Source organism: Brachypodium distachyon, chromosome 3, assembly GCF_000005505.3.
Source record: "Brachypodium distachyon strain Bd21 chromosome 3, Brachypodium_distachyon_v3.0, whole genome shotgun sequence".
In the NCBI taxonomy this organism is placed as follows: domain Eukaryota; kingdom Viridiplantae; phylum Streptophyta; class Magnoliopsida; order Poales; family Poaceae; genus Brachypodium; species Brachypodium distachyon.
In genome coordinates this window covers 13,484,018-13,501,048 of record NC_016133.3, presented here as the reverse complement: position 1 = coordinate 13,501,048, position 17,031 = coordinate 13,484,018, and the positions used below count along the sequence as shown (strand labels likewise).

General features: G+C 45.1%; 3 protein-coding genes across 8 annotated transcripts; 2 read left to right on the top strand and 1 right to left on the bottom strand.

The window, feature by feature from the left end:
• Positions 1–919: 919 nt before the first annotated feature.
• On the top strand, positions 920–6,617 carry LOC100839835. Of its 2 annotated transcripts, XR_731367.3 has the most exons (3): positions 920–2,345; positions 3,131–3,479; positions 6,162–6,617. XR_731367.3 is itself a non-coding variant. In XM_010236018.3 (2 exons), exon 1 carries the CDS (start codon positions 1,145–1,147, stop codon positions 2,339–2,341), a length of 1,197 nt encoding a protein of 398 aa, XP_010234320.1. In that variant the 5' UTR covers positions 922–1,144; the 3' UTR covers positions 2,342–2,345; positions 6,162–6,617. The 2 variants fall into 2 exon arrangements, 1 of the variants encoding a protein (XP_010234320.1); XM_010236018.3 differs by lacking the exon at positions 3,131–3,479 and having other exon boundaries at positions 922–2,345.
• A 265-nt stretch (positions 6,618–6,882) lies between these two features.
• On the bottom strand, positions 6,883–7,221 carry LOC104584028. The gene has a single exon (XM_010238124.1). The coding sequence runs from the start codon at positions 7,219–7,221 to the stop codon at positions 6,883–6,885; it is 339 nt and encodes a 112-aa protein (XP_010236426.1).
• Positions 7,222–7,655: 434 nt separating this feature from the next.
• LOC104583545 (F-box/LRR-repeat protein At3g58900) lies at positions 7,656–15,010 on the top strand. Of its 5 annotated transcripts, none has more exons than XM_024461689.1 (5): positions 7,678–7,882; positions 8,073–8,952; positions 9,023–9,187; positions 9,269–9,492; positions 14,890–15,010. In XM_024461689.1, the coding sequence occupies exons 2-4, from the start codon at positions 8,131–8,133 to the stop codon at positions 9,482–9,484; spliced, it is 1,203 nt and encodes a 400-aa protein (XP_024317457.1). In that variant the 5' UTR covers positions 7,678–7,882; positions 8,073–8,130; the 3' UTR covers positions 9,485–9,492; positions 14,890–15,010. The 5 variants fall into 5 exon arrangements, with proteins under 5 accessions (XP_014755870.1, XP_010234317.1, XP_024317457.1 ...); XM_014900382.2 differs by lacking the exon at positions 14,890–15,010 and adding an exon at positions 9,616–9,784; XM_014900384.2 differs by lacking the exon at positions 14,890–15,010 and having other exon boundaries at positions 7,656–7,882; positions 8,073–8,391; positions 9,269–9,586.
• Positions 15,011–17,031: the final 2,021 nt, after the last annotated feature.

Genomic DNA, 17,031 nt, shown 5'->3' with positions numbered 1-17,031 from the left:
GCGGCACCGTCCAAACTCGCTTTAATAAACAACGGGCTGTCATCTGCAAAGAGCAGGTGATTCACATCCGGAGCGGAGTGAGCCACTTTAATTCCTTTAAGATCAGACGACTGATAGTATTTTAAGAGGCACGAGAGGCCCTCTGCTGCTATCAAGAACAAGTAAGGAGAGATAGGGTCCCCTTGCCGACCTCGGCTAGGGCGAAACTCTTCCAAAGGTGAACCGTTAAACAACATTGAGAAAGAGACCGAACTCACGAGTCGCATAACCATATTCACCCATCTTCTATGAAACCCCAATTTGAGCATCATCTCCTTGAGGTAACACCATTCAACGCGATCATAGGCCTTCTTCATATCCAACTTTAGGGCACAAGTCTGGTGTTTCTTTGCACTATTCCGCTTCATGAAGTGGAGACACTCATAGGCGGCAATGATATTATCCGTGATCAGGCTCCCCGGGACAAACGCTGACTGCTCCTCAGATATAATCTCGGGCAAAATCAACTTCAATCTGTTTGCCAAAACTTTCGACGCAATCTTGTAGATAACGTTGTAAAGACTAATCGGTCTAAACTGGCTCAGATCAGATGGTGAAGCCACTTTCAAAATCAAGACTATAAAAGTCTTATTAATGCACGCTGGGTCATCTTGGCCTTACAACACACGGATAACGGCCACGGTGACCTCAGATAACGGCATAGTGACCTCCTCCCCACAAATATCCCAATGGTGCTGAAAGAAGTGGGCGGGAAACATCTGGACCAGGGCGATCGCGCTTATCCAGCCAGCGATTCAATGCCAGTACTACGGTCCAGAAACTGGGCTGGACGGACGGCCCGGCCCGTTACAGATTGTTTCCAGAGATAAGGCCCATTTTGGCAGCACCTAAAAATGGAGGGGAACACGAAAACTCTCGCTGGATCCCCTAAAAAAAAAACTCTCGCTGGAGAGAGAACCAGTTCCCAAATCCCAATTCCATTCCAACACACACACAGGACACAACCGGCGGCGGCTCGACTCGATCGTTCCCTTCCCCGGCGGCGGCGGCGAGATCTCTCCCGTACGCAGCGTTTCCCCCCAAACCCTAACCCTAGCCAGCACCCTCGCATCGCACCAACTCCGCCGGCCGGCCTCGACCCCCCATGGCGCCGCCGTCGCAGCCGCGGCTGACGGAGATCCCGGAGCAGCTGCTGGAGGAGATCTTCCTGCGCCTCGCGACCCCAGCGGACCTCGCCCGCGCCAAGGCCGCCTGCGTCGCCTTCCGCCGCTTCATCGCCGACCGCGCCTTCCTCGCCCTCTTCCGCCGCCGCCACTCCCCGCCGCTCCTCGGCTTCCTCGACCGCGCCGGGTTCCACCCTTCCTCCCCCGGCTTCTTCGTCGGCGGCGACGCCGACTTCACCTTCTCCTTCCTCCCCACCCACTGCCGCTGGACCGCCGTGGACTCCCGCGACGGCCGCGTGCTCCTCGCCCCCACCCCCGATCTCGTTCATCAGAGGTTTCCCCCAATTTTCACGGAGCTCGTGGTCTCCGATCCCCTTCACCGGCGCTACGTCCTGATTCCCCGGGTGCCTCTCTGCATTTCCCATGGGGTGTTCTCGGAATGGAGCGCCCCCTTCCTCCTGCCCCCCACCCAGGAGGAGGAGGAGGACTCGACGGCGTTCAGAGTGATCTGGTTGGCACACAACAACGGAGCGCTCTCTGGTTTCGTCTTCTCCTCGAGGACCGGGCAATGGGTTGAAGCCGTCGCCCGGAGATGGGAGGATTTCGGGATTACGCTCTACATGGCCACCACGGAGTTGATCCAAGAGGGCCCCCTTCTCAGGCGCCATTACGCGTATGGCTGTTTCTACTGGAACTTCTTCACAGCTGGGAGGATCGTGTTAATCGTGCTCGACATGCGCATAATGGATTTCTCGGATCATGACTTCATGCCGGCGGGATTGACTATGGAAGAGATGCAGGATGCCGCCATTGTGGAGGCCGGGGATGGTAGGCTTGGGTTGTTTGCTATGCGCCATGACGGTGGCATGTCGGAACTCCGTTATTTCATCAGGCGAGACATGGATGAGAGGTTTGCCTCGTGGAATCTGGTGAAGACTATCCCGCTAGGTTCTGGACACCGCCAATCTATCAAAGCTACAACGGAGAGGTTCTTGCTCCTTGAAAGGGGCATAAACTTAATGCAGGAGCCGCCAACTGATACGGGAATTTTTTCACTCAACGTCAAGACTTTGAAGCTTGACAAGGTTTCTGGCCTAAGATTCAACTCCGGAGGCGGCGGCAGAGCGCTCATCTATACAAACTTCCCACCGACATTGTTGTCTTCGCCAACATTATGAAGTGGTACGTAAACTTTCTATTTCACCATGCATGGTTATCACATTGCTCAGCTATATGCTTGATAGTTCATTAGTATTACAAGTGGCAGTTCACATATATGTTTACACGATTTAGTTGTAGTAGTAGTAGTTATTTTTCTTGCCCTTATGGGAAAAGCTAATGAAGATGAGGAACTTAATTTTGATTTATTGTCTTGTTGGTTCCAATTGATGTTTCAAGAGAACCATACAAGAGAAAGGAAAAAAAAACATGACATAGCTAGTGTATCCATCCACTACTAATTTAGGCCTCATGAAATCACAAAAAAAACTTGATCACATCAATTATTTCTGAGGAATAGTTATCTATATGTTATAGATCCAGTTTATACCTTTGGAGAGTTTCAGCCACCTCTGGAAAAATTCATACCTTTCTTTTGGGAAAAACCATGAGTGTATATGTGCTCCAATGTTAAATTAGCAATGATAATTGCGCTGGAAACTGAATAGCCATGAGGATATGTGGACTTCTTTTCTTTTTGATCCATAGATATATGGAGCCACAAAAGTTCTCTTTTACTCATCTTCGCACCTATCATTTCTTATCGTGATTTTGTTTTGAAATAAATCTTCCTAACCGGTACAATGCCATATATATAAGAGCCTAAATCACTCCTCACGAGCTGTTTGGTTAATTTGAGGTCAACCTCGTAAAACAGCTGTTTTCTTTTCTTTTTGGAAAATGTTAAGTTACTCACGAGCATACTGCGCCACCAATCCCAACCCTCGCTCACCCCGAGATTCGTGCAGAGACATGACGAACAGCAGGCTGAGTTGGCCGCCGCGCCGCCGGATGGCTGAGTCGCTTGGATGGAGGGAGCCGACTGCCATATATGGCCGGCCGCTCGGTGGACAGAGAGGGTGGGGCGACCTGACTGCCATATATGGCCGGCCGTGTGGTGGAAAGGGGGGGGGGGGACCCTGCTGCCATATGGCCGCCCACGCCGTGAAGAGAGAGAGGGTGTGCGACCCCCTCTGCCATATGGCCAGACCATCGCGGTGGAGAGAGAGACAGGCTGCACATGTATAGAGAGAGAGAGAGGTGGGCAGCGACGGCCGATGGGCTGCCCGCCAGGGGTGGGCTCACCTTTGCACAAAGGTATTCAGTTGAATACCTATTAATTTTGCTAGAAATCTACTCCCTCCGTTCCATAATTCTTGTCTCAAATTTGCCCAAAAATGGATGTATCTATTTCTAAAAAGCGTCTAGATACATGTAATATTTCGACAAGAATTATGGAACGGAGGGAGTAGATATATATAGTTTATGTAGTATATATACCTAGTTCTGCTCCATATCTTCTATAGATTGGTAGAATACCAATTATTTTTGCGTATTCAACCTGTGCTCAGTTCTAGTCTATATCTTCTATATGCCAAAATACATGCCATTTGGTTTTGGCTGTCCATATTTTTTACATTAAGATTTTGAATACCATTTTTGGAAATCCTGGGCCCGCCCATGCTGGCCGCGTGATGGAGGGAGGGGAGGAGGCGGTGGCAGTAGAGAGAGAGGGAGTGGCTGCGCCTGGAGGGGGAGGGGCCCGGTGCGTGTGGAGAGAAGAGGGGGGGGGGGGGGGGCGTGGGAGAGAGGGCAAGACGTTGGATCGACTGAAATGTGCGGCTAGGATAGGACGTGCAGTATGCTCGGGAATAAAAAATTCACTCTCTTTCTTTTTGAGACCGATAGAGAACTTTGGCCTTCACCTGCCTCGATCTGAGTCTTCCAAGGTGCCACCTCAAATACAACGATTCATTATTTGATGGACGACATGAGGTCACTGCCAAGACAACCTGATTTTTTCCACTCAATTAATTGACCTAACAAGAAAGTTGTTACACTACTGGAGAATATATGACTTTTGCATTGCAAACCTTCCAATTCTGTATGACTCAAGTTTTTCAGGATTTATTTATTTATCTTTACATGCCTCTCTCTGGCTTTGTATTCCAACTTGTATTGATTGCATTATAATGCTAGCTAGACTCATAGAAGCAAGTATTTGCAGTTGCATATTTGAAATTAAGTCGATAGACCAAAATCACCAATAGTACAAATTATGTATTGTGCATCTGCCTGTGATATTATAACTAGCGCGATATATAAGACCGCCCTATAGTTTTTATCCTTGTTGCGCTTGAACTCGTGTACATTTACAGATTGAGCTGGAAATTCTTTTCTATTTTAACTCCATATATGGAGTTGCAGACAGATCAACATACCTGGCGATGTTCATGCACTGTTTATGTAACAGATTTTGCATTAGTTCAAAAAAAGAGGAAAAAAAATGCTTGGTTGCTGCAGAACTTGTTGTTATCTTGTAGACACTTGTGAAATGAAGCTTGTTTGGCATCTGGCCTGTTTCTGTTTCGACAAGAATTATGGAACGGAGAGAGTAGATATATATAGTTTATGTAGTACATATACCTAGTTCTGCTCCATATCTTCTATAGTGGTAGAATACCAATTATTTTTGCGTATTCAACCTGTGCTCAGTTCTACTCTATGGGTGCGTTTGGATCTCAGGCTAGGAGAGTTGTAGCCTCGCTTGGCTAGGATAATCGTTTGGTTGGGGAGAAAAAATCTTGCTTTGCTAGGCAAGATATGCCATAACTGCACGAAAAAGCTTGCCATCGGAGGAGAGCCGATTCGGCTAGCCCGCACGGGCAAGCACATCGCTCTGCTTTCTTTGGTGCAAACCGCTGCCAAGTCGTGCTTGCAATTGCTGTTAACCAAACTACAAGCCCAGCTCCTCCTAGCTATGACCAGCTGAGCTAGTTTTTCCTAGCCTAGCTAAGCAAGGCAAGCCAGAGATCCAAACAAGGCCTATATCTTCTATATGCCAAAATACATGCCTTTTGGCTGTCCATTTTTTTTTACATTAAAATTTTGAATACCAATTTTGGAAATCCTGGGCCCGCCCATGCTGGCCGCGTGATGGAGGGAGGGGAGGAGGCGGTGGCAGTGGAGAGAGAGGGAGTGGCTGCGCCTGGAGGGGGAGGGGCCCGGTGCGTGTGGAGAGAAGAGGGGGGGGGGGGGGAGAGGGCAAGACGTTGGATCGACAGGATAGGACGTGCAGTACATTCAGGAATAAAAAAATCACTCTCTTTCTTTTTGAGACCGATAGAGAACTTTGGCCTTCACCTGCCTCGATCTGAGTCTTCCAAGGTGCCACCTCAAATACAACGATTCATTATTTGATGGACGACATGAGGTCACTGCCAAGACAACTTTTTTCCCACTCAATTAATTGACCTGATCTGTATGACCTAAGTTTTTCAGGATTTATTTATTTATCTTTACATGCCTCTCTCTGGCTTTGTATTCCAACTTGTATTGATTGCATTATAATGCTAGAAGCAAGTATTTGCAGTTGCATATTTGAAATTAAGTCGATAGACCAAAGTCACCAATAGTACAAATTATGTATTGTGCACCTGCCTGTGATACTATAACTAGCGCGATATATAAGACCGGCCTATAGTTTTTTTATCCTTGTTGCGCTTGAACTCGTGTACATTTACAGATTGAGCTCAAAATTCTTTTCTATTTTGACTCCATATATGGAGTTGCAGACAGATCATCATACCTGGCGATGTTCATGCACTGTTTATGTAACAGATTTTGCATTAGTTCAAGAGAAGAGAGAAAAAAAATGCTTGGTTACTGCAGAACTTGTTGTTATCTTCTAGACACTTGTGAAATGAAGCTTGTTTGGCATCTGGCCTATTTCTGATCATACATGGTCAATGACTTGATATTATTCGGTTGATGATGCAGACGAAACTGGGGGGAAAACTGGCGCTGAGCTGAAGCTGGGGTAAAGCGATTCGAAGAGCTTAGCTAGCAAGTGATATTCGTTTTGAGAGCTTGGGAGTTGCTGGAACAAAGGAGTACAACCACTCCTGATATATTCATTGTAATGAAAGCCGAAGACTCCTTTGTTCATTACATATACTGAACGATGGTAATGACAAGGCTGAAAATGAAGGTCCATTTTTCTACTCGAAGAAGACATGCATGTACACCCTGCAGCTAGCTAGGGAATTGTTAATTAGATATACTGTTTTCCAATCTTATGTTAGATATACTGTTTTCCTATCTTATGTTAGATATACTGTTTTCCTATTCGTTGGCGTTTATGTTACTTGGATCGAAGAAACAGGTTTGAATGTTTGATTTTATGACACCTGTTTGTGGTTATTGGATGTTTTGGTATACTGTTCACTCCTGATATATTCAGAATCCAATAGTACTCCGGTTCTATAAAATTAATGCAATATTATAAAGTTGGGTTCGTCAACTTATTTTACCTGTGGGTAGCATAATAGACTGATTGAACGCCCCATACATTTGTGGTTCATTCACGCAACAAATTTTGAACACACACACACTTTTTTTTCCTGAAAAGGAGGATATATAAACCCCGGCCTTTCAATACACACATATATGATTGGAAAAGAAATATGTCCCTAGAGGGATCGGAGTAGGATATTTGCTTCTATGGAATGTACGGGTGTGACGTCCATCTCCAGCGGGACTCGCCGTCGTCGTCCCACGGCAGGCTCAGCTTCCTCGCCGACGGCGTCACGCACTTGCCGCCGCCGCCGCTCCCTGCCGTCGAGCCACCGTTGACGGAAAGGCGTCGGCGGAATGCCTCCTTCGATAACGGCGTCGTCGGCGCATGCCGTCCAGAGCCGGAGACGTAGAGGATGTCATCATCGTAGTCAGGCGGCCGGAGGAAGCGCTCCCAGACGGCGTCGCGCGGACAAGTCGAGGAGATCACCTGCGCTAGGACTCTCTCCGGGAGGTCGCCGATCCGGGTGCTCTCTTCTTCCATGCTGTCTGTAAAACTTTCTTGATCTTGGACCCTGCAACAGACGTCGTAAGCTTTGCTGCTTTGCCCGGGAATTAGTTATCAGATCGTATATCTAGCTAAATTAGTCGTCTCGTGGTCTCGATTTACACGATGACTAGTAAACAATAAACAAGGAATGATGACTAGTAACGTTACTCGAGAGAACGATGCTAGTCTATGACCGTATCTACCAGAGAACGATGTTAGCCTTTGTTTCAAAGATGCTGCGGAGAATTTGTACAGACTTGAATAACACATGCATGCATCATCTAATTAATTAATCAGTTTTCCATCGGAAAAAAATGATATCGTACGACAGGAAATGCTATCTAAGGTCAGTAGATGGGCCGTCAAAGTGGTTTGGTTCAGCAATTGGGCCTGTGTCCTACATCCAGCAGTTGGGCCTTTGGGGCGGATCCGTTATCCGTGCTTACGCCTGAATGACTTGTGGGGTCACCTTGTAAGTGAGCAGCTGGTTGGTTCACTTCTGCTTCCATCGCCGACGCCTTCCATAGCTCCATCCCCAAATATTTTCTCTTCCTTTCCTCACGTCTTCCTCATGCGTCGCTAAGGCTGGAACCTTGCGATTGAAAGGTGGTGCGTAGGTAGGCGAGGCACAGCTTTGGGTCCTCACGCCACACAGGTTCCTGTTTTACAATGTTCCATCTCCAATTTTAGTTTATAGTTTTTCTATATCTCGGTGCAAAACATCGCTTTCATTTGCAACCGATGATGGATGTTTCAGAATCACACATAGTATTACAATGTAATCTTGTTTTCGCGGCGGGATTTGTTGGTTACTTACAGGGCCTAAGATTCTTGCTCGTGTACAGGAGACAACACACTTGCACGGCACCTGCTCGACCGAATGTCCAAGAGCTAGAAACCGGCATGTCCAGGTCTAACGGGCGCTTGGGCGCCGGCGACAGGATCAGCGCCCTCCCGGACGAGCTAATCCACAATGTGATGTCCTGCCTGACGGCGCAGGAGGCCGTGCAGACATGCGTGCTGGCGCGGTGGTGGCAGAATGTCTGGGCATCTGCAAGGTGCCTCAACCTTGACTCTGCCAGGTTCACCGGGTTGCAGAGGTTCAAGAAGTTCGTCGACAGTTTGATCGTGCACCGTGGGTGCACACCGCTGGATGCGTTCTGGGTCCGCACCGCTTTCGACAACTCCGGTTTGGATAATTTCACTGATTATGCTGAAATTCACCCCTGGGTCTGCCACGCGCTTAGGAGCCACGCTCAGGTTCTTGGCATAGTTCATGATGGGGATATGCTTACTATCAGAGGAACCTTCGCCTCGTCGCACCTGAAGAGGCTACACCTTTGTTATTTCTATATTGATAACCGGACTGTCGAGATGCTCTTTTGTGGCTGCCCGGTGTTGGAAGAGCTAGAGCTCATAAATTGTTTTGTCACTGCCACGACATTTTCCTCTACAACACTAAAGAGATCGACAGTTACCTTTCCTGATCGTGAGTTGTACAATGAGGATTTTCAGGATCTTTCAATAGATATGCCAAAACTGGTCTCCTTATACATAAAAGATTTCAGAGACAGAGCTCCTCATCTTGTGGATGTGTCGTCGCTGCAAAGTGCCTCAATTTACCTTAATTGCTTTGCTTTCGAAGGCTCTGATTCTGACACTAATGTTCTCCGTGCTCTTTCAAACGCCACTAGCTTGGAGTCGCTGTCTCTAACTCTCCACGATGTAGGCTTCCCACTTTGATTTTCCAGACGATTTGTCTTATGTGTATTTTACATTTCGGTCATGCTTGCAGGAAGCAATACATGTATTAGCGAGGGATCTAACAAGGTGCAAGCCATTCAGAAACCTGAAAGCTCTATCACTTGGTGAATGGTGCTTGAACGCTGGCGGCAACACGCTGCTCTACTGGATTCGATGTTCCCCTAACATAGAGAAACTTATCCTGCATCTTTCACGTGTGAGTTATATTTTTCTCCACTTGATATCGTTGATTTTGCTGAGAAATCTATTGAGTAAGTTTTCTCGTTCTTCTTGTCAGCCTGGATCTTATTACTATGCACACCCTGAGGAATATACTGCTGCCGAGGTAGACCCTGCCTGCAATGGGACAGAAACGACACCTAGATGTATAAATCTTAAGAAAATTGAAATCCACTGCCCAAGAGGCGATAAAAGAGTCCACTTCATCGTGAAGATCTTACTTGCCAATATTACCTCTCTCCCTGAAATCAATATCAAGCAATATAACATTTGAAACATATTGTAAGTTTCTGAAAATCCTACATCGCACTCTTAAATTGTATTCCAGATTTCGATGCCTCTACAGTTATATCAGCATTTGCTCTGTTATAGGGTACTAACAAGCACCATTTTATCTTGCTGTAGGGATTAACTAGCCCTAACCGGTTACTTTTGGGTTTTCTATTATTCATCAGTCTTCGTGTTGTGGGTATTAGTTAAAATTACCTGGGTTCGTGGTTTTTTGTTACAGAAACAGCTATACATGTGTTTCTCTGCAATTTACTCTTAGTATTATCATTATTGAAGAATTTAACACATTATTATGACCACATAGCACTGCGAGCACAGAGAATTTGAGATGTGTAGCAACAAATCCGCTCCTGTATTTTTACATAAAACTTCCAGTTTACCACGAACAAAAAAACAAGAGAGAATTCCATATTTGTCACTCGAAATTTGCTCATATGCCCAAATGCCACTCAGAATTTCTTTGTTCCAAATTTGCCACTCAAATTTTGTGTGGGGTACAAATATGCCACTACCGTTAGTTGACCACTAGCTGACCGTTAAATAAGAAATTAAAAGACAATCTTGACCCTAAATAGTATGTTGATTTTTCCTTTACAACGAAATACTTCATCCATCTCATTTTATTTCTCGTTTTAGATTTTTATTTTTTCCCATAATAAGTGTCGTATTGGGCAATACTGATATCGGTTTCCAGGAAGGCAGCAATCTGTCTAATTACCTTTTGTTTTACAGCACTGCCTAATTACTTTGCTTGTTGTGCATGCGCTGGGCCTGGGCTGCATGCAGCAGCCACCCGTAAGTGCGTGCGAGCCGGCGTGAAGTGCGGTCCAGGGCGTGAGATTAATTACAACAAAATCAATCTCCACGTCCGTTGCAATAATCGTGTGCTTCGGTATTTGGACTAAATCTAAAACAACGAGGGAAAATCAACAAACTATCTAGGGGTAAATTGTCTTTTCATCTTCTACTTTACGGTGAACTAGCAGTCAACTAACGGTGGTGGCATATTTGTACCCTATGCAAATTTTGAGTGGCAAATTTGGAAAGAAAATTCTAAGTGGCATTTGGATATATGAGCAAAATTTGAGTGGCACATATGAAATTCTCTAAAAAAACAAAAGGTTCCGATTTATGACTAAAAGTAGAAGCGCGGTATTATTACCTTCGTCAGCAGATGATTAGTGTTTTTGCGTGTGGAGAAATTCGTCCTGGCCTCAACTCCACTGTTAGTGTCCAGTCCACACGCGTCACAAATTAATTAACCTGGGATTCGTGTAACATGAGAAATTCGTAACGATCAAGTTCAGATTCCAGCAAGAATCAAATAACCAAAAACATTAGAATATGTCGAGGAGAACTCTGACGAACGAAAGGGAGTACCAAGGGACGAAATTTCACAAGATAGAAAACCAATAGAATGCAGAGGAAAAAAAGTTTTCGAGAGAAATAAAATACTCCCTTTGATTTTAAATTCTTGACTCAAATTTGTCCAAATATGAATGTATCCATTCTTAAAAAGCGTCTAGATACACGTAATATTTCGACAACAATTTAGGATCGGAGAGAGTAGGATGCAGAGAACCCAAATTTGAGAGAAATACAATAGGATGCACAGAATTTAACAGATCAGAGAATTGATCTGTGCAAGAGAAAAAATCCGCTCTAAAAACATCTTCAACATGGGTCCTAAACAAAGTCCATATTTAGTTTTTAAGGGATGGAGGAAAAAAAAAAGTATTCAACATGAAGGTCCTGAATCACCTCTCAAGCCCCCGTTCCCAGGGAACCCCAAGTAAGCCCCTACTCTCAGATTTTGCCATCTTCCTCCCTCCGCGTGCTGCACATCCCATCGGCCTTCCTCCTTCCGCCGCCACCTCTCCCTCGCCGGCGTCAAATCCGTCGCCACTTGTCCCTCGGCATCAAATCCCGCCGCCACCTCCCCTCACCAATCTACGCCGTTCCTCGTGCTGCCACCGCAGCTGTTGGTCCGCCACCGCGCCACCGCCCCCCCAGTCCGTCGATGCCGACCGCCCCACGCCGATTCCCAGCCGCCAGCGACGCGCAGTCGCGTCGTCCGACCCTGTGCCGGCGCCCTGCGCCTCCGCCGCCCCGCGCACCGTGCCTAGACCCCGCCGATGGGGATCCCCACGCCCAGCGCACCAAGTCCTCGTTGTCCCGTGCACCGCGCCGCTGCCAAGTCCCTGCCATTCTGCGCACAACGCCGCTGCCGAGTCCTCGCCGTCCTGCTCCCACGCATTGCGCCGCCGGCCGCCCGTGCCCCACGTCTCGGCCAGAGTGGTCTCGTGGAGAAGAAAGGGTGGTGGAGAAGAAACGGAAATAAAAGAAAAAGGAAGAATAAAATACAAGACAATGACAGATGGGCCCCATATGTCATATAGGATTTTGGGGCTGTGGAATAGGAAGGAATAAAATACAAGAAGTTTGTATTTTTTGGGACCCTAAAATTTTAGGGGAGCCCCTGGGCCTGGCTGAAGATGTTCTAAATTTTTACATAAAACCCCCAATTACAACAAACAAAAGGAAAATAAAGGTTCTGATTTCTGGGTAAGCTTCACTGATGCATGACTAGAAGTAGAAGCGCACTGTTATAACCTTCTCCAGCAGATGATTAGTGTTTGCGTGAGGAGAAATTCGCCCTGGCCTCAACTTCACTGTCGGTGTCCACAGGTGACGCAGATTAATTAACCTGTGATCCAGTTCGTAAGGATCAAGTTTTTAAAATCAGATTCCACCAAGAATCAAATAATGAAAAAAAATATATTGGAACAGGTCTAGGTCGAGGTGGAGAACTCTGATGACCGAAGCAGAGTACCAAGGGACGAACTTTTTCACGAGAAAACCAATAGAATGTAGAGGAAAAAAGATTTTGAGAGAAATACAGTACGATGCAGAGAACCCAAATTTGAGAGAAGAGAGAGAGGGACAAAAGGAACCAGCACTGGGAGGAGGGGGGGGGGGGAGATGCGGCAGTGTCATGAACTTGGTGACATGGTTTCGGCGGCAAAGAAACCCTAACGCCAAGATTTCGTCAAAACGGGAATAAAGAAAGAGATAAAGAAACAGGAAACCAAGCAAACGGTAAAAGGAAACCATCGCCATTACTAACCAGCACAATCACAATGAATCCTGGGCTTGGGGGGGTGGGGGTGGGGGGGGCTTGAGGTGAGCCGTGAACGAGGACGAGAGCGGCAGCGGGAGGCATGAAAGAGAACGGCAGCGAGCGGAGGAAGAAACGTAAGTTCGGGACTGAGAAGGAGAAAAAGAATCGCCGTGGAAGCGAGGGAAAAGGAAACGGCCTTTTACACGGAGGAGATACAACAGATGCCGTTTGTACGGATTGTACGGAGAGCATTCAGTACAAGGGAAAACGGTTTTTTTGACAGTGCACTTCTGTCATGTAATGTGCTCTAAGCGTCACGGAAATGATCTTGGTGACAGTATTCGAGCGTCACGCAGAACGTCATGGATTCAGCGTCATAGAATCTCTGGCATGACGGTTTGCATTTCGAGCGTCGTCGAATATGACACATTAGATGACAGTTTCGTAGAATGTCATATATTGTAGTAGTCTGTGACACTCTATGTTCGTCTTGGATGTGTTGAAATTAGGTCATGAATGAGAATATTCGATGACACAAATATGGTTGCGTGTCATACATTTGATTACACCATGACGTTTGAGAATAATGCCAGAAGTGTATGATCCCAATTTGTGTGACGTTTCCTGGCTGTCATGGTATGAAATTCAGATTATTTGATTTACATGGCAATTTAAATTCAAATAGCTGAAATATTTATAGAATATGATCTCACAGCATATTCATATCCACAGCAGCAATTTCACATATATCCAAAACAATAATTTTTAATATAATGCAAACTCATATCCAGATCGAACAATACTTTCACTAAATTAAATATCACAGAGCATCAACAAGTCTGATGCCATCATCAATTAACACAACTTGCACCCAATGGAAAATAGAACCTGAACTAAGTTCACATCACAAAAGTACTATTTTTAAGACAACCTATGAACCAGAAGATAGCTACTGCCATAATACTATACTCTGCAACCCAAAAGAACCATTTCAGATCTGAACACACAATCAAGTGCTATTGATCTCAGATTTCGGGTATGGGTTTGGCATTGCACTTGAGGTTGCTGAAGCTTGAGCTTGTTGCCTTAAGAGATATCTCAGAACTGCATCCATTTCTTGTTGCTTCTTTTCCAAAGCACCATTTTTCTCTTGCTGGCTGTTTTTCATGTTTTCAATTTCTTCTTGATGCTTCTTTCTGATTTCTTCTAGCTATTCCTGTTGTCTTCTTCTTAAATCTTCAATCTCCATTTGTTGTGTTTGAAGCCTTGAGCTGAACTGCTCTTGCTGCCTTTCCTATGGCTCTCTTGCATCCCTCTCTTGTTTGTGCAACCTTTGTTGTAGCTCCTGTATTTTCCTTGCTGAAGCAGTGGGAGGCCTCCTCAAGCTTGCTGGGAAACCAAGGTTTGCAAGGAAGGTGCTTGACGAGCTCGTTTCCCTCAGAACTTCTGCCACAATTTGAGTGTCACTTTTGGACGTTGCACCATCAGATCGACACTCCATCCGTTTTGCTTGCATAGCAGGCTGCAGAATAAAGTAGATCATTTAGAAGTAAAAAAATGTCTTCATATCAACCTAACCAAAGTCAGCAGAAACCTCTCTTTTACTTTATGCAAGTACAACAGCAGCAGCACTGCAATGAAATGAACTAATAGATAGTACTAACAGTAGCAGTAGCAGTAGCAGCAGTGCAGAGAAAATAACTTGTAGATAGTAGCAGCACTGCAAAGAAAGTAACCCGTAGATAGTAGCAGCAGCAACGGCAGTGCCAACACATCAACAAAATTAAATAATGAATTTATTAGTAGCAGCAGGGATGAAGAACACATGCGGAAGCAGCGGCCTCTTTCATTCAAATTAAGTCGGGTGTGACAACTGTTTGTAAACATAATTATGTAAAAGAGAAGAAACTTACATGAGCTGCTGCTGCGTTTGCACTCATGGAACCATCCTTTTTAGTGTGGCTTTCTTTGTAAAAGTCTACGACTTCTGGTTCTTCATTGTTGTACTTCGCCTTCTACAAAATATAGGAAATGTACTATTAACTATCTGCACATTCATAAATTGAAATAAGGCAAAGATTGAGAGAATAGAAATATTACACAAAAGGTGAGGTGGGCCACATAGCTCCTAGACCCAGTACATTGATGTTGCCTCACGCGTTCTCTATTCTGTTTGTTCTTTGCACAAAGTCTCTACATAATGGAGAGATATGCTAAGTAATTACTTCATATAGCAATATAATTATTTCTGCTTGTGGTTTTTGCAGAACAAACCTGGAAATCTGGATTGGACCATCTGTTGCACAATAATTCCCAATTATCTCGGCTCATCTTTGGTGGGACGTTTGCTAATCTTTTATCAGGGGAGACCTTCGTGAAGTAGTCACGCTTTAGCTTGTACCGGTGATTGCGAACACCCTTCTGGATTATCCTAGTGCATACATCTTGTGCAAGTTCACTGTCTTTATCCATGTCAAACTTATTCTGCGAAAGCGAAATGAGATGGAAGTATGTTTAGGGAAAAGTACGGTTGTATGCGTAAGTAGTAAACACAATCTTGAAATGTGAAGAACTCAAGGAAATAAAGACTTGATCATATGCAAGCATGCTTAGACAGAACAATTACATACATATAAAAATGTTGCAGGTCATAATTAAGTAGTGTTGTGTGTTCTCACCGCAACAGACTTAATAGCATTTGGAACTACATTTTTAAGTTCTTTATCTTTGTATTCCTTCCAGTGCCGCACAAGAGGCATATTTTTTCGGATGTGAATACCACACTCAGAACTTAGCTTCGAAGCTTGGTTTGGGTCTGGTGGCCTTGATTTTCCTTCTTTAAATTCAATGTGCATCTTAGCACCACCATTCCTTCTGGAATAGTCCTGCAGACCATGCCCCATAGTTTCTCGACGTCTACCTCTCTTTTTGTTTAGCACGATGGGCTGTGAATCTACATGACAGGATAGAATATGAAATTGGAGGATACTATACATGGAAATAGCAAGTAAAGTTAATTTCCCAGTGCATGCTTATACCCTGTCTTGTTGCTGGAACAATGTCATTGCTGATTCCTTGACTATCATTAGCTGGTGTACCCACTAGTGAACTGCTACCTCTAGAATTACAAGGATCAACAGGGGACTTGCTTGCAGGACTTGGTCTGGGTTGATGAGGCTGAGCTTCAGTTTGACTGGTTGGGTTGGTCAGCAACAATTTTGTTGTTGATCTTGTAGATCTTGTTGATGTGTGGGTTGCAATGCTCTTGGATATGTTACGCTTTGTATGAGGTGGCAATCTTGAAGACTTGGCTTTCTGGTAGGACAACGTGACCAGAGATTAATGAACCAATATTAATATTTAAAGATAACACACAACATGTATATTAGCAACAGAAAAACTTTCAAAGTGGTGAAATATGCATGTCTATACCACCTATGCTCTTGGCCCTGCACCTGCATTTGGTTCATCCTCTTCATTTGAATGTTCTTCATCATCAGTTGGATCATATATTTGCAGTGGTTGGGGGAAGGCAAAAGTGTTTTATAGCGGTGCCGGTTTCTACCGGTGTCCACCCCTCCAGTCATTTCCTGCCACGTAACAAAGCCCCCACCAACCCCCATGTATTTGCTCCGTATTCAATAGACCGTCAGTTTGTATTCCTCAAGCAGTCTGCTCCAGCCGACCGTTACTGATGAATACCATCATCAGTGACGGTCACGTTTCCGCGCCCGCCACTGATGATATGTACATCAGTAACGGTCGTTTTGCCACATCAGTGTCGGGCGAGCGACCGACACTGATACATTTTCAGTAATTAAAATAATAATTAAAATCACAGAAAATACACAGAAAAATATATATTTGAATAGACAACACAGCACATCACAGGACAGCACAGAAAAATACACAGCCACATCATTTAAAGCATACAAATGTATATAAAGCTGCATCATTTAAAGCATATAAAGAATACAAATCTCACTTCACGACATTGATTACAAAGTGTCAAAATTTCATAGAAGCATATAAAGAATACAAATGTATCTCATTTCAAGTTTTAAGCTATTGTTGTGGGTGAACCCTAGTCACCACTTGTTCCACGCGTTCGTAGAAGTCCCCACTAGGCTTGACGACCTCATTGTTGATGAGATGGGCGAACTCCCTTTGAATGTTATACACGACCCATTTAGGTCGGTGTGCCATTGTCATTCGGGTCCGCCAATACTCTTCCACAGCCGCGATTGACCCCTTCCACTCAGACTTGAACATGCTGGTATTCTCCATAAGGATATGACAGCAGCAGTAGCCGCTGTACACACTGCCGGCCGGCTGTTGCTGGCAAGCGAACTTGTGGTTGTGGTGAAGCTCGTCTTTTATAACCTTTACCAGCTAGTTTTTCCTTGGTC

Bases quoted from the DNA above. Each gene is read 5' to 3' on its own strand.
- LOC100839835 (XM_010236018.3), top strand. From the start codon at position 1,145: ATGGCGCCGCCGTCGCAGCCGCGGCTGACGGAGATCCCGGAGCAGCTG.
- LOC104584028 (XM_010238124.1), bottom strand. From the start codon at position 7,221: ATGGAAGAAGAGAGCACCCGGATCGGCGACCTCCCGGAGAGAGTCCTA.
- LOC104583545 (XM_024461689.1), top strand. From the start codon at position 8,131: ATGTCCAGGTCTAACGGGCGCTTGGGCGCCGGCGACAGGATCAGCGCC. The intron at 8,953-9,022 runs GTAGGCTTCCCA...TCATGCTTGCAG, and splicing joins TGTCTCTAACTCTCCACGAT to GAAGCAATACATGTATTAGC. The intron at 9,188-9,268 runs GTGAGTTATATT...TCTTCTTGTCAG, and splicing joins TTATCCTGCATCTTTCACGT to CCTGGATCTTATTACTATGC.